This window comes from Miniopterus natalensis, chromosome 18 (genome assembly GCF_054644295.1).
Source record: "Miniopterus natalensis isolate mMinNat1 chromosome 18, mMinNat1.hap1, whole genome shotgun sequence".
NCBI classification, from domain to species: Eukaryota; Metazoa; Chordata; class Mammalia; order Chiroptera; family Miniopteridae; genus Miniopterus; species Miniopterus natalensis.
Window position 1 is genome coordinate 40550997 of NC_142098.1, and position 16244 is coordinate 40567240.

General features: G+C 56.1%; 1 protein-coding gene across 1 annotated transcript; it reads right to left on the reverse strand.

Moving 5' to 3' along the window:
• Positions 1-4670: 4670 nt before the first annotated feature.
• Positions 4671-12214, reverse strand: LAIR1 (leukocyte associated immunoglobulin like receptor 1). The gene is made up of 8 exons (XM_087827059.1): positions 12037-12214; positions 11601-11636; positions 9964-10314; positions 6451-6561; positions 6313-6355; positions 6185-6222; positions 5917-5969; positions 4671-5382 (listed from the first exon to the last, which is right to left on the reverse strand). Exons 1-8 carry the CDS (start codon positions 12068-12070, stop codon positions 5236-5238), a joined length of 813 nt encoding a protein of 270 aa, XP_087683185.1. The 5' UTR covers positions 12071-12214; the 3' UTR covers positions 4671-5235.
• Between the last annotated feature and the right edge of the window lie 4030 nt (positions 12215-16244).

The following is a 16244-nucleotide window of genomic DNA, read 5'->3' on the forward strand; positions in this document are numbered from 1 at the left end:
CTGCTGTGGAGGTGACACCCGTGGGCTCAGACTAGGGGGGGCGCCCAGCAGGGATGTGGGGGGACATATGGGTGGAATCAGCAGGGTTCTGGGGTGGAGTATCATGGGGGCCGAGGTTAGGGGGGTCAAGGGTGACTGAGTCATCCTGTCCTGGACTGAGGACCTTCACTGAGGGCACGGGAAGGGGTGACGAGGGGCCAGGTGTGAGTGGTGAGAATCAGGCTCCGGTTTTGCATTTTCTGGATCTCAGGGGCCTGGAAATCAGCGGTGACGCCCTGTGGGTGTTTGCAGCTGTCCGGAGTCTCAGGAGGCACATTTACCTGGTGTAACCTGGGATTTGGATCCCTCCCAGAATCCCCAGCACTCCCTTGGGGTGGGAGGGGTTAGGAATCGTAGGGAAATGACTCACCCTCCTGCCTGTGGATCACCTGCCCAGGAAGAGCACTGCCAGAGAAACCCCGGGGGGGGGGGGGGGGGGAACGCCCACTGCCCAGATTCCTTAAGCTGCAAACCACCCTCAGCAGCAGACTCCCCAGGTGGCTTCCCTCCCCTACAGCAGGTTCCAGGCAAGTTCCCAGGAGACCTAACCAGAGCCCCCTCTGGCCTTCTTTTGTATCTGACCTGTCCCATCCCAGTGTCCAGAACAGCTTAGAGGCCCCGGTCCCTCCACTGGAGGCTTAGGCCCAGGTGACACAAAGGAAGCAGGGTCTGCAGGGCTCCCAGAGGCTGGATCCCACCCAGAGTCCCACCCCTCTGTCCCTGTGGTCCTCCCGCTGCGTTCCAACTCACCAAGGCCCAGGAGGGTGGTGGGATGGGGGCACATCGCCAGCCTCTCAGTGTCTTCCCTGTCTCTGTCCTGGGTGAGGGAAAACAGGGCCCTGCGGGTCAGGAAGCGTGCAGGGTGGGTTCACAGGGGCCACCTCATGGGCTCATTTCCGTGGTTTCACAGGACGAGAGGTGGGCAGCTCCAGGCTTCCCCTATTCGGGTCCAGAGAGGCGCTGGTTTCCGGGAGGCATTTCTAGTGAGATATTTCATAACCAGGCTGAACCCAGGTCCAAATGAAACCCATATAGTACGAATTCATCAGATAGACGATAGATAGATGATAGATACATAGATACCCAGATATACAGATATATAGTCACAGATACACAAATTGATATTTACATAGATAGATACAATGATAGACACTTAGATACATAGAAACATAGACAATACAGGCAGGTAAACTTACTGGCTTATCATGTGGTCCTCACGGGCTGAATGTGCCCAAACCACACATTTCCTTACGCAAACACTTCAGTTTCTCATGTGTAAAAGGGAAACCATAAAACTCTTCTGCCCGGCCGGGCGTGGCTCAGCGGTTGAGCGCCGACCTAGGATCCGGGCGATCGGGGTTCGGTTCCCGGTCAGGGCCGGGGCTGCAGCCAGTCAATGACTCTCATCATTGGTGTTTCTCTCTCCGTCTCCTTTCCTTCCTCTGAAATCAATAAAGATATGTAAAAACAAACAAACAAAACATAAAACCCCTTCTGACACCTTCATGCTTTTACCAGGAGGGCATGGAGAGCTGAGCGCACCCTGGAAGGACCCTCAGTCCGCCCAGGATATTCAGGAACCTTCCCCTACGAGTGCAGCCTCTGCCCCGTCCCTCCGCCGAGGAGCCCTGTGCCCACCTGTCCGCCTCAGGTCTGAGTCAGACAAGCCCGGGTTTAGGGGAAATGCACCCAACTAGCTGTGATGTTATCTTATGTGTCAACTGGGCTCCGGGACCCGGCACGGCGCTGTTTCTGGGCACGTCTGGGGGGCTGCTGAAGGAGATGAGCTTCCACTGAGTGAACTGTGATGCGCCCTCCCCAGTGTGGATGGCGCCACCCGATCTCCAGAGGCCCCCAGAACAAAAAGAGGAAATAAGGGGCCGGTCACTCTCCCTTGAGCTGGCGGCCCCTCTCTCCTGGCCCGGGTGTCGGAGCTCTTGGTTCCCTGGCCTTCGGACTCCAGGACTCGCCCCCGCCGCCCCCGGTTGGTTGTCAGGCCTTGGACTTGGACTGAATGACGCCTCCGGCTCTCCTGGGTCTCCAGGGTCTGCAGCGCAGACGGCAGGCGGGGGGGCTTCCAGGCTCTGTGACCCGGGAGCCTGTTCCTGCACTAACTGTCACGTCACTGTCTCCGTGTGACCTACATGTCAGCATCTGCTGGGGCTGTTTACCTGGAGAACCCAAACTAACACACTAACTGGTGAAAAGTAACAAAGAGAAAGAGAAATTCAGAAATTCAGTACAGTATGTAACCCCCAGAAAATAAGAATAAAGATAAAAACTCAAGTGTTAGGAAGCAGATCTCTGGAAGAAATTAATCTTGAGTAGAAATAGAAAATTAAAGATCAGTACAAGTTAAAATTGAGCAGGGAGGCTGGGGACCCTCACTCTCTGAGCAGGAGAGAAACCTCCTGCCAGTGAGATGTCCACCCGCCCTGAGGTCAGGACAGCGGCTCCCGTGCCACGCGGACTGGCCGGCAGGAGCAAGCTAACAAATATTTCGCTCCCGAGTTTTCCCCAGAAAAACGGAGAAAAGACTAGAACGTACTGCGGAGGGTTTCAGCCAGGATTCAATGCGCCAAAGTTTGATAGAACGAAAATAGCAGTTGTAATATTCTAAGGGCTGCCTGAGTTTTGGTTGGGCCTTCAAAATATTATTTTAATGTAGAATAGCATGTTTAATACCAGGTCTGTTACAGGCATGCAAGTGTGTTTTCTTGTTTTTTAAAGGCTCTAAATTAATCCAAATGGGACACGGGAGCCCCCCTACGGTTATTAGGGTAACTTCTCTTTTTAACCTGATGGGGCAGTGGGTCGGGTCCTGTAAGTGGCGGGAGACAGGAGGCAGGACACGTCGCACCCACTGCAAGCTCTGGCTCTGAGCTCTCCTGGCCAGGGGTCCCACCCCGGGGACGTGGCGCCGCAGATCCCAAACGTTTCTTTGTGGGGACAGCTCTGTGCAGTGTCCTTCGTAAGCCCTGCGGCCAATAGCAGTCTTGCTAAGTCACCGAGTGGGCATTTGTGCACAGGCCCTAACTCTGTTTGAACAGACGTTAAGAGAGAACACAGGGGCCTTGGCTGGTCTGGCTCAGTGGTTAGAGCGTCAGCCTGCGGACTGAAGGGTCCCCACGAGCGATTCCGGCCAAGTGCACTTACCTCGGTTGCAGGCTCCATCCCTGGTGCCAGTTGGGGCGCGTGCGGGAGGCAACCAATTGGGGTGTCTCTCTCACATGGATGTTTCTCTCTCTCCCCCTCTCCCTCTCTCTGAAAAGCAATGGAAAGAATATCCTTGGGTGAGAGTTTAAAAAAAGAAATAACACAGGGGACATGGGAGAGAGGATGGATGTGTTCACATGGCAGATTCAGGAGGCCCGCCCACGTGAGCAGTGCCCCAGGGGTCAGGGAGGTGGGAGGGTGGCTCCCACTGGTGCAATTCGAGAGCATGGGGACAGGCGAGGAAGAGCAGATGAACGAAACTAGGGTGATCTGCTTTCTGCACACCACAAAGGGGTGCTGTGGGGCAACAGTCACCAAGGGGGCCACACCCCGTCCCTGGGCAAAGGCCAGCTCACCAGAATGTGTGCCATCAGGGGAGAGTAACTGTTACGGTCAACAGACCCTGAAGCCTAATGACTCACCTGGGACAGAAGGTAACTTCCCACCCAGGTAAACTGGCGAGAGTCACTCCAGCTCCACTGTAGGGGTGGCTTAAAGTCCTGTGCTCAGCCCCGGCCAGGGTGGCTCAGTGGTTCGAGCGTGGGCCATCGCACCGAAGGGCCGCGGGTTTGATTCTTAGTCAGGGGCACGGACCTGGGTTGGGCGTTCAATCCACCGCCCTGCACGCGGGAGGCAAGCAATCGATGTGTCTCTTGCACACGGATGTTTCTCTCTCTCCCCCTCCCTCCCTCCTACTCTCTCTAAAAATCAATAGAAAAAATATCCTCAGATGATTTAAAAAAAAAAAATCCTGTGATTCATAGGAAGTTTGAGGGGTAGTATGGCTGACAGCTCAGGAGACGATGGCCATTGGAGACAGTCACTCACAGTGCCCAGGAGGAGGTGGCCCGCGGGGAGGCACCAGGTTGGCCGAGAGGAGAGGGGGTGAAGGGAAATCGCAGGCAAGGGCCTTTGACGTGGTTTCCTCCAGAAGGAATCGGTGAGGCTGGGTGAGCAGGCTTAGGAATGGCTGCTTTAATCAGCTGAGATGACCCCGGGTGGGGATGGGACGTGGGAAACGGCCATGTCCCTCTGAGAGGACTAGCACTCCGAGGGACCCTCCCGTGCAGTCATGGCCTCTCCTAACCTTCGCCCGGGCCACACACGGGTCCTAACTGTGGGCGTGTGCATATGCGTTTGTACCAGTGTGTGCATGTGTGTATGCGTGTGCATTTGTGCGTTCACAGGCATGTGCGTGCAGATGGGGGGGTGGGGGGTGTGCTCTGCACCGCCTCCCAGCCAAGCGTCCCCTTAGATGTCTGCTCACTCGTCCCTGAGAACCACACTCAGATCAGAAATCATCAGTGCCTTTTTTTTTCTGTCTTTTCCCCTCACTATGTTTTGAGCATCTGTGGAGGCAGGGACTGGGGGCCAAGTACCCGTGTACCCTAGCTCCTCATGCAGGGCTGCCATGGTTGGGTCTGTGAAGACATTTATTGATGAACAAGGTGAGCAGGATCCAGAGAAAATGAAGCATCAGATATTAGCTGCATAAATATAGCCCAGGTTCACGGTCAACAAGTAGACTCTAGGAAAGTCTTTAGAGTCAGCTAAGAAAATGGTTCAAACAGTCCCTGGGGAAGTTGGGGATTCAGGACACGTCTGGAATCAGCTGTGTGACTATAGTAGTACTGTAGCTGGGTCTCTGGAAAAACCCCACCAACAGTGGCTGGGTCTCTGGAAACTGCTGGAAAGCTATAATGGGTATCTGGAAACAGCCAGGTACCTGTAGCTGGGTCTCTGGAAACAAGTGTTCACAGGGGCTACAAGGAGCTGGTTGACTGTAGGAGGAGCCACCTGGTTAACGAGCCTCCTAGGTGTTGAGGAGCCGTCCCTGGACTCCAGCTCTTGCCTCCAGGAGAAATGACTAGATGACTTTCAAGAAAGGAATGATTCCATAGGGAAGCCCTCCAAGTGGCTGCTTCAGGCCTTTGCAAGAGTGACTTGTGTCTCTAGGTGCAGAGGCCAGGTGGTCCCGAGTCAGCGTCTGGAAAGGGCTGCGTACACGCTGGAATCAGCAGTGGGCTCTGTGGGCTGTGGGGACACAGCTTGGGCTGCTCTCAGGGTGAGGGCCTGCTGGTCCAGCTGGGCATATGTCACCTCCTGGGTGTCTTCTGCAGCAGGGCTCTGAGGGAAAGACCCAGGGTAGGTTAGTGTGGCCAAGGCTGAGGAGAGGGGCCTGTGGGAAGGACAGACTGTGGCAGCCAGCTTCCACGTGGCCCCTGTGATCCCACTTCCCAAGTCTCCATTGTGTAGTCCCCTTCCACATAGACTCAGAGTTGGTCTGTGTGACCAGTAGAACGTGGTAGAAGTGAGGGCATGTCGCCTCCCTGGAGAGGCCACAAAACACATTGCACTTCTGCCCTTTCCTCTCTGGGATCCCGCCCTCTGGGGGAGGCTACTGCCACGGAGAGGCCCACGTGTGGAAGAACTGAGGCCTCCCGCCCACAGCCCTATGGGTGTGCCATCTTGCACATGGAACTGCAGCCCCAGTCAAGCGTTCAGATGAATGCAGCCCTGTGAGAGTCCGTGAATCAGAACCACCCAGCAGATTTAATCTGCTTCCAAATTCCTGACCAGAGAAACTGAGATGGTTTTGTGAAGCTGTTAAAGTTGGGGTACTTTGTTACGCAGAAATCAGTGACTAACACAAGGACTTACTGGGCTGTGCATCTCCCTCTTTTTCTCAGGAAGTTTGCAGACTGTGGCCACATCTGGAGGGGAGAGAACAGTGGTCAGTTCTTTGGGGTGGACCTTTGGTGGCAAGCTTGCTGGAAACCTCAGCGGTTCAGATTTCATGCCCCACTATAGCTAGAACATCCTATAATGTTCCCAAATAATAACACCCTCCCCCCCCGCACTGCGTCGTAAACGGTACTCATCGCCCATTTCTCTTTCCCCCGGAGGTTCCCTCTCCTTGTCCCTTTACCTGGTGTGCTCTCTGTGATGTCAGCAGCCGGGCTGAGCCTGAGAAGAAAGAACAAGTGAGCACAGGGGGGCACCTGGAGGCAGAGAAGTGGGACGCAATCCGAGGGTGATTCTCGGGGGGGTCCTCACCTCTCCTGGGGCCTCTGCTCCTTGCCTTTGCCGTGCGGGGACCCTGAGGACAGTCAGGGTGTGAGTTAGGAGGGAAGCCCATCTTCCCAGCACCCCAAAAGCCTTCCCAGGTCGCTCCCCCCCGACCTTGAGACCTACCGTGTTTTTTCTGACGGCCACGATGAAGTAAGAGGAGGACCAGGAGGAGGAGACACAGGAGAAAGACCACAGAGGTCCCGACAAGAACATAAACATATTTCGTCATCAGGCCTGGGAAAGCAGGGAAGATGGAACCACAGTGTCCGCAGGGTGCATCTGCTGAGCACCTACTGCGCACCATGCCCGCGCTGGGTGCCCGTCAGGCCCACACTCATACGTGCAACCTCTCCCATGCCTAGTAGTCCTGCAGCCGGGAACCATTATTCCCATTTCACAAACCCGGGCTCCCGAGTGCTGGCGACAGAGCTGCGAGGTGGCCGCCACCTGGCCCCTTCCTTCCCGGCGACCCCGAGAGGCGGGCTGCAGGGCCCTGGCCGCGGCGGTCACTGCGGCGAATGCGTCCGTGGTCTCCCGGGAAGGAGGAATCGGGCCAGGGTCAAAGGCCCGAGCCGGACAGAGGCGGCTCTGGGTCTCCCTCGCCCCCCGGACCCTCACCTGTTCCCCCAGGAGGCACTTTCCGTGAGGACGGAAATGCCCCACATCTGTCCGCTCCGCGTCGGCAACCACGCGGCGCTATCTACCCATTGACACTTAAGCGAAGCAAATCGAAAAGCCAGAGCCTCCGCTGCACCAGCCGCATTTCCGGGGCTCAGCGGCCGCACCTGGCTCCGCACCGCACCTGGCTCAGCACCGCACCTGGCTCCGCACCGCACCTGGCTCCGCACCGCACGCGGGAGCCTGCGGCGCGCGCCTCCTCCTGGGCGCCCTCCGCAAGCCCGGGAGCCTCGGCTGGGGGTCACGGCAGCCTCTGCTAGGGCGGAACAGCCCTTCTGGGGCGGAGGAAGCCGAGGCCCGGCGTCCTCGCGTCGCCCGAAGCCCTGCAGTTAGCGGGCGAGTCGCCCCAGCGCCGGCCAAGGGCGAGGCTTGGCGCATGCGCTGTCCGTCCAGACCGACTTCACGGGGTCCTCCTCTGCGCATGCGCGCCACCGCCTCGTGCACGGGCGGCGAGACTGCGGTGCAGGGGCTCGTCCGAGCGCGGGATGCGAGTCTCCCTGCGCCCTCTTCTGGAACAGCGCCCCCGCCTGTCTCGGAGGCCGAGCCCTGGCTCCCCCTTAAGGAAGCGGGAAACTTCACGGGCCTGAGCGCCCGTCCCTCCACATCTGTGCCAGTCCACGCGCCAGGACCCCACCGGCGTTTCTGCACGTCCCTGCCGGTCCTTCCCTTTATGCCATTTACTACAATTTAAAATTGTGTGTACATGCAGTATGTGTATGACATACATAAGATGTATAACATAATGTATTTACATATTTATAACAAATTATATGATTATAGTAAATGTAAATATATATTTAAAATTGTGATTTCACTTATATATGCATAATTTAAATTATATAAACATTTAAAAATTTAAAATTAAAAGAACTTATACTATATAAGATATATAGTATATCAGTTATACATTTTATTGTATAATATATGGTGCACATTTATGTTAACACATATGTTAGTTTTAGTAATATGTGATATAATGTATAACAATGTACTCTATATTCATTTGTAATGTTACATTAATGTATTACTTATATATTAATATATAATCTAAATATATACACTAAGATAAATTATAGACCTGAAACTTTACATTGCAAATTTTACATTTATATTTGCACATATAGACATATAAGCATTTTTTTGTTCATTCTAAGTAATTCTCCCCATTAGAGTTGGGAGGACAGGGACCATTTCTACTCCTTCCTCCTGTGCATCAGGCCCGCCGCAGGGGGATGTCTGCTGCAGACGAGGTGACAAAAAGGTATCTGCTCAATGGCAGTAAGAGCTTGTGCCCACGTCCCTGTTCCGCAGGAAGGGATTTAAGCGCGATGCCTCCTGCGCCCCCTCAATAGCCCTGTATCCAGGGCCCTCCCAGGGGGTCTCTCTTCCGCTGGGTGACTCTGCTGCTGTTCAAGTGTAATGATCAAGAGGTGCCTTCTCTCCTACTGTCCGAGTTGGGGCGCTGAGCTACATTTGTCCCTCTGTCCCTCTGTCCCTCTGTCCCTCTGTCATGCAGGGTAGAACCCTGCCCACAAGGGGGCGGTGCCCAACTGTGGGCGAACCCTGGGGTGTGGGTTCTGGCCACTCTGGGCTGGTTCTGCCTCTTCATAACCTTGTGTCTTTGGGCAAGAAAGTTTAGCTTTGTTTCTGCAGATTTTTAAAAAGCGGGGGCCCTGGCCAGCGTGGCTCAGTTGGTTGGGCGTGGTCTGATGCCCCGAAGGGTTGTGGTTCAATTCCCGGTCAGGGCACATGCCCGGGCTGCAGGCTTGATCCCCCAGTGGAGGGTGTGCAGGAGGCAGCTGGTGGATGTTTCACTCTCACATGGGTGTTTCTCTCTCTCTCCCTTCCTCTTATGCTAAAAATTGAAAACATATTTTTTTAAAAGCAAGGGCTCTACAGGTCAGACAAGCACTGCCTGTCTGGCTGCTGCTGGCAGATGCTTTCCCAGAGCCCGGCAGAGTTCGTGAACCAGGCCATTCTGATTGCTGTCACAGTCAGAATGTGAGTGACACTGTGAGTGGCAGCCCCTAGCTGTGGTCTTACAGTCTCTGATCCTAGCCCTGGGCAGGGGGTTGAGCCCTGGAGCCTGACCCCCAGCACAGAGCCCCCCAAACTCCCTCTGGGCTGAGGTTCCTACTCACCAGCTGAGGAGGGGTGCTTTGTTTGTGTGACAGGGATCAAGCTGGGGGTGGAACTGACAACTGTGGAGGTTCCTGTGAACAGGGCAGGAGAACAGCTGGTGCTCTTGGGGGCTGCTGGGGTTCACCCCACTAGCCTGGCCCCTCTCCACCCTGAGAGTCCACCCACAGGCCACATCTGGCCCTTACTCAGTCCCAGACAACATCCTGATATATGGGGGTGGGGCAGGAGACAAGGAGAGCCCCTGCTCCATTCTGCTGTGAGGGGTGGTGGTCACTCCACTCACCTCCCACCCCTATGTTCCTCTTGACCTCACAGAATCAGCAGGGAGCAGCTCCTCTGAGGCCCCTGGACATGGGGCGGGTGAGCGTCCCCGAGGGACTCTGAGTCCAGGACATCTCCGGGGCTGACCACACACAGGGTAAAGACAGCTTCATCCCCCAAATCCCTCAGAGCACCGTCCTGCCTTGGTCATGGCCCCCGGGACCACACGGCCTGCCCAGTGGAGGGTGGAGCCCCTAAGAGTCTGGCCCAGTGGAAGGGACAGTTTAACACCATCCTGAGGGAAAGGACACATGTCCCGTTGAAGGGGGTCTGTCCCCACCTGATCGCTGGGAGCCCACTCCCCACCCAGCCCAGAGGGACAGCTCTGTGCCCACTCTGTGCTGGGGCTCAGTGCCCAGGCCACCGTGGTGTCCAGATGGGACCAAAGCCTTAGGGCCCTGAGCCAGATGGGGAGGTTGAGGGTCATGAGTGTAGAGGGGCAGGGGGGCCATGGGGCTGGGGGTCAGCAGGAGGGCAGGGAGCCTGAGAACAGACACAGCTGGCGATGGGGTGCAGGGACCTGGGACAAACCTGAGGGTGGAGAAGGGACGTCCTCTGTCACCTTCAGCTCCAGGGGCTCACTGCGCACAGACCAGTTGCCCCTTTTTCTATAGAGGCAGCGGTAACTGCTGGCGGTGTCTTCGCTCGCTGCGGGGAAGTGGAATGTGGCCTCCGTCCCCAGTGAACCAGGTTGAGACACAGCTTGCTGATCCGAAACACTGTGTCTTCCATTCTCCAGGCGGAATATGTCAACCCTGTCTGGGCCCCGGCACACGATGCTCACGGGCTGTCCCCGGGGGACCACAGGGCCTGGCTCAGCGCTGATGGAGGGTTTGGGCAGGGCCCCTGGGAGGAAGCAGAGCGGTCTCGGGTCTGTCAGGAGATCTCCACACCTCCCCGTCGCCGTGTTTCAAGTGCACACTTCCGTGGTTTTTGCAAAAGTAGGGTGCTGTGTAACCATCACCCCAACCCAGTGCAGACCATTTCCACCACCCTTCCCAAAATACCCCCCCCCCCGGTGGCTAAGTTCTCATCACTGCACAGTGACTTTTCCCACGTGACACAAGGACCTGAGTCCTGGTGGCACCGTGGGCTTTTCTCGCGGTGACTCGGGCGGTGTCAGAGCAGCCTGGGGCTCGGGGCATGTCTCCCTGTCCACAGCCACTTTCTAGGGGGACAGAGACGGCTGGGAGGGGGCAGAGGGGGAGGGGGGCCGGGTCACTGTGGGGACAGGAACGCAGGGCTCTGTGACAGTGGGAATGACCTGGGCCGGGCCCGAAGGGCAGCTGGGGGACGTTGGGGGACCAATGGGGCTGAGGGCTCCTCTGGGAGTCTAGCGTGGGGTGCGGCCCAGCCCAGATCTGCTCACAGGACCAGCGGGTGAGGATCCTGGCGCCAGGGCCGTCCCCTGAGGGGCCCTCAGCTCTGGTTCTGCATCTGCCAGCTGCCCCTCGGCCTTTCCACTTCCTTGTCACTGAGGCTCCTGAAAACCCCAGTGTCCAAACCAGCCTGAGCGGGGCATGGGGGGGTGGGGGGGTGCAGCCTTGAAACAGGAAGATGGCACCCAAGTGTCGTTGCATTCGGACAGAGGCCTGGCTGCCGGCTGTGCTCCACACCCCCCCCCCCCCCCCCTCGCTTTCTCATTCCTGCCACTGCCACTCAGCTCCCCCATCAGAAAGACGGGGCGCAGGGGCCCGGACTTCCCGGGCTGGGGTGAGCTGGGGGTGCCCAGGGAGCACAGAGGCCCTCAGGGGTTGTGCAAACCCACAGCCACCGCCCAGACGCCCTGGGGTGAGCGGGAGTCTGGGCGAGGGAGGCAGAGCTGACCGCCTCAGTCAGAGGGGGAGGCTCTGAGCCAGCCCCGGGGCCAGGAAAGAATTAGCCCAGCCCAGTGACCGGAGCCCCAGCCTGGGAGGAGGTCCTGGTCCTGGGGGGAATGGCCTTTGCGAAAGTGGCAGGAAGGTTAGGTCCCTGACGCTAATGAGCCAGAGGGCGTGAGAGCAGGCGGGTCCCACACAGGGGCCGGGCCTCATTCTAGCTGCAGATGCACCGCGAAGGACTCCAGGGAAGAGGAACATTGTGCCTGAAAATAAAACTAAATTGTGCAAAACCAAATGAAAAGGCAGACTCACCCTCGTGCCTGTGGATCATCTGGCCCAGACAGAACACTGCAAGAGAAGGTCTAGTGAGCAAAACGCCCTGCGCCCGCTTCTCCCAGGGCTGCAATCAGGGGGCCTTCATGGAGGCAGCGGGCTCCGTCTCGGAAAGTTTCCCAACCACCCTCCTCAGCATTGCCTCCGAGCACAACCCTTCTTCCAGGCAGATCCCCAGCCCCTCTTCCAATCAGGTGCTCAGCCTGCACCTGTCCCCACGCCCAGGGACCTGCTTCTAGGCCCGAACCTTCCGTGGTGAGACTTAGGGTGGGGCCAGAGCTGAGGGGACAGAGCCCAGGAGGGACCATGAGTCTCCTGGACTGGAGTCGGGACTGAGCAGGGATACAGGCGCCTCCCCAAGCCACCACCCTGCCCGTCCCTGGGATGCGGTCCCTCCATTCATTCCAGGACTCACCGAGGCCCAGCAGGGCGGTGGGACGGGGGCTCATGGCCAGCCTGCAGCCTGCGCCGTCCTGGAGTCAGAGGGGGAAGGACAGAGACTGCAGCTGACACAGGGGACAGGATGTGTTGGTCTGGGCGTTGGGGGCCCTTCAGGAGGTTGCTACCGCAATGCCCTTGCAGAAGGGGAAGAGCTCTCTCCAGGCCTTTCCACAGGGGAGGGACGAAGCTTCCTAAACGATCCCCCCCAGCCCCAGACATGCTCGGGTGGGGCTGGACTCACCTCGGGGTAAACCCTTGCGTGGGGCCCACTCTAATCTACGGGACGAGGCAGAGCGTGTATTTGTGCAACCAAATGCCTTCAGGGTGAGCTCCAGCTCCATTACGAACCATGTGTCTTGGGCAAGGCCTTACCCAACTCTACGGGGAGATTCCCTCACATTCAAGACGGGAAGCCCGCAGTCTCCCTCCAAGTATGTGACGCTTATGGTAAATTCCCGGCAAGACACTGAGTGCATTAAAAATATCCTGCTGATGCCAGGGCAGCTGGCTCCATGGTTAGAGCAGTGGCCCGTGCATGGAAGGGTCGCGGGTTCGATTCCAGGTCAATGGCAGGAACCTGGGTTGCAGATTCGATCTCAGGTCCCAGTCAGGGTTCATGCAGGAGGCAAGCAGTTGACGTTTCTCTCTCACATCGATCTTTCTCTCTATCTCCCTTCTACTCTCTCTAAAAATCAACAGGAAAAAAATATCCTCCAATGAGGATTAACAAAAAAATAAAAATAAAATCCTGCTAACATGAGTTCTCTTCCCATCCTGCCCCCAGCGGCGCTGGAAACAGGAGAGGGTAGGGTGACCCATCAGCAAATGCAAAATCCTAAAGGGATTGAACGGTCAGGAGACAGGCCTGGGGAGCTGGGCCTGGGCCTGGGGCCACACAGGGCGCCCGCTGGGTGCCGGGAGAAAGGGCAGGACGGGGGTGGGGGAGGTGTCTGTGCCCCTCGCAGCAGCAAGGGCAATTATCTGGCAATATAGACGCCTCACATCAACTTTCCGTACACTTTAAACTCACACAATGTTCTATGTCAATCATCTCAATTTATATAAAAAACATGCGTCTGCATCAGAATACACGGTATATTCCGAAAATATCCCGGCACGGGCACTGCTGCGGAGCAGGGCTCCTCTGGCCTGCCATGGGTTAGCGACCCTCTGGGCCAGACGGGTGCTCCCCAGCTGGCCCCTGCGTTGGTGCAGCCCTGGGTCTGGCTCTCACGCACCCAGCAGCTGCTCACCTCTCAGAGGCCCCTGCTCCGGAGCGCCCCCAGCGTGGCTCAGCCAAGTGAGTGTCTGCGGTCGGGTCCACAGGACAGAACCGGACTCCAGAGTGCCCAGGGGTCTCTGCTTCTCGGTGTTTCTAGGAGGCTCAAATGCAAAGGCCCCCTCCAGTCATACAAATTAGCCCCCTCCTCCGCACTTCGCTCCTGCTGGGAGAACTGGGGTGTCCAGCCCAGGAGGCCCCCCGGGGCCTGGGGTGGACTCACCCACTCCCGTCCCGATCCTCTGCCTCCGATGGAGCCAGGGAGGGGGAAGACCTCAGGACCGCTGGCCCACCGTCTTCTGAAGCTCGGCCCCACCCGGACTTCGCGTCTTCCTGGCTGTTAACCTCGGTGGCCTGGCCTGGACGCGGGTGGCGGGGAACTCAGCTTCCCACGGGCGCCCGCCTGCAGGGCAGGATTTCCCACCGCCCCCCCCCTCCTTGTCTGGACTCACAGGGGGCAGGGGCGGTGAGTGGGGGGCACACTCCTCCCCCAGCCCCGGCTGCACTGAAAGCAGGCGGCGGGCAGAACTAACAAGCGGCAGGATGTGGTGCGCTGGGCTCCCCACCACAGTTTAAGCAGAAATCACACAAACAGCCTGCGGGCTTCCTTCTACTCGCTTAGGTATCTGATCTTCCCCAGGTTGGGGCTGAGGGAGGGGCCCAGCTCTGCAGCTGCGGCTCAGACGGGTGAGCGCTGACCTGTGACCCAGGAGGTCAGGGTTGGGTCAGGGCACAAGCCCAGGTCACTGGCTCGAACCCCAGCAGGGGGCATGTGCAGGAGGCAGCCGATCAATGACTCATCATTGATGTTTCTCTCTCTCCTTTCCTCTCTCTGAAATCAATAAAGGTATATTTTGGGGAAAAAGAAAAGAAACCCCCTATGAAGTCAACATCCTGCAAGAAAACCAGAAAATTGATAAAAATAGTATTTGTCTCTGTGATGTACCCAATCCTGCTCCAGTACTTCCCCTCCTCAACTAGACAACACCCAAAATCTGTGCCCAGATTTATACTGGTTCTTTGTAAATATAGTGTTACCACATATATATCTGTGTGCATGTATTTTTAAAAATATCTTTTTATTGATTTCAGAGACAGAGGAAGAGAGAGAGAGAAACATCAGTGGTGAGAGTCACTGATCGGCTGCCTCCTGCACGCCCCCGGCTGGGGATGGAGCCCGCAACCCGGGCCTGTGCCCCGACCGGGAACCGAACTGGGACCTCCTGTTCCTAGGTCCACGGCAGCCGGGCTGTGTGCATGTATTTTTAATTCTAACTCGTGTCACTTTAAACTTTAGGACAGAGTGCAGTTTTCAAAGTGATTTTTGAAATCTCCTCAAATACAGAGTATGTGCTAATGTTTGTTTTTGTTATTGAATGTATTGGAGTGACATTGGTTAATAAAATTATACAGGTTTCAGGTGTACAGGTCTGTAACCCATCACCTGTATCGTGTAGCAGGCGCCCACCGCCCGGGTCACGTCTCCTCCCGTCACCACTTCTCCTGCCCTTTAGCCTTTACGGCCCCTTCCACCGCCTTCCCTCTGGTCACCCTGACCTGTTGTCTGTGTCTATGAGTTTTGGTTTTTTCTAGTTTCTCGATCTGTTGCTTCCGGTTTCACATCCCACATATGAGTGAAATCCTATGGTGCCAATTTTTTAAAACTTTTATTTATATTTTTCAATTACAGTTGGCATACAATATTATATTAGCTTCAGGCAAACAGCACCGCGGTTAGACATTTAGGTCATTTGTTGCGCGCTCCCCTCCGGAGGTCTAGTGCCGCCTGGCACCCGGCCCCATCCATGGTTATCACAGCATCGCTGACGATGCTCCCCGGCTCCGCACGTCCCTGTGGCTGCCCTGTAGCTGCCAGTGTGCACTTCTCAACCCCCTGCACGGTGGCCGGCAGTCGGTCAGTGTCCGTGAGTCGAGAGGGCCGCTTTGAGGCCTCAGCGCCCCTCTGGGGCGCACGTGCGTTCCTGCTGCTACGAACCGGGGCGCGTGCGGCCGTCTCCTCCTCCTGGGCGTTTGTTCAGCTTCTGTGGGTACCGCCGACAGCTTCCAAAGTCACGGTCTCAGTTCACCCCCAGGGTTTTCCAATGTCCTGGTTAATTCTCGCCAACCTCGAGAAGCTCCCGCTTTTTACTTTAGCTTCGCGGCTGTGGGCAGAGGCATCTTGTGGTTTTATGCGCATCCTTGATGACTAATGCAGCTGGGGACAGTTTCCTACGGTTTGGGTCATTTGGCTATCCTTTTGATTTCTGTGACATGTCTAGTTGGGCCTTTTTCTTATTTCTTCATTCCAGTGGCCTGACCGTCCTTCAGGGAAACAGTGCGGAGCTTCGAGCTCCCTGCCGTGCCTCTGGCTTCTTGCCAGGTGCCTTCACTGTCAGGATCTGCTCGTCCAGTTGAGGTTCCACTCTCTCGATGGTGTATTTTGAAGAAGAGAATTTCCAAGTCTCATTATAGTCCAGTTGATCTATATTTTTATTATATTTTATTTCTTATTGATTTTAGGGAGGAGTGGCCTGGGAATGTAGATGTTTGAGTAAATGAACCGGGAAGTATGTTCAAAAATGCTGATGAAAGTTCCACTCCCAGAAATGTCTGACTGGATGTTTTTAGACTAAACTTCCCGCTGGGGGGGGGGGGGGGAGTAGAACATCTGTTTCTAGACTTCAAGAGCTTTCAAGACAGATATAATTTATAGTTTTAAGGTATAAATGGGGAAGGAAACTGAGAAAGAGGAACACACTGTTTGCGGTTAGTTTTACATGGATGGTTTGCTGATTCTGAAAGTAAATATAGCAGATGACAGACCAAAAATCTGAGTGGAACTTTTGGAAGTCTCATTAAGCAAAAATTTCAAATTGGAAGCATCAACCAGAAGGGTCCATCAT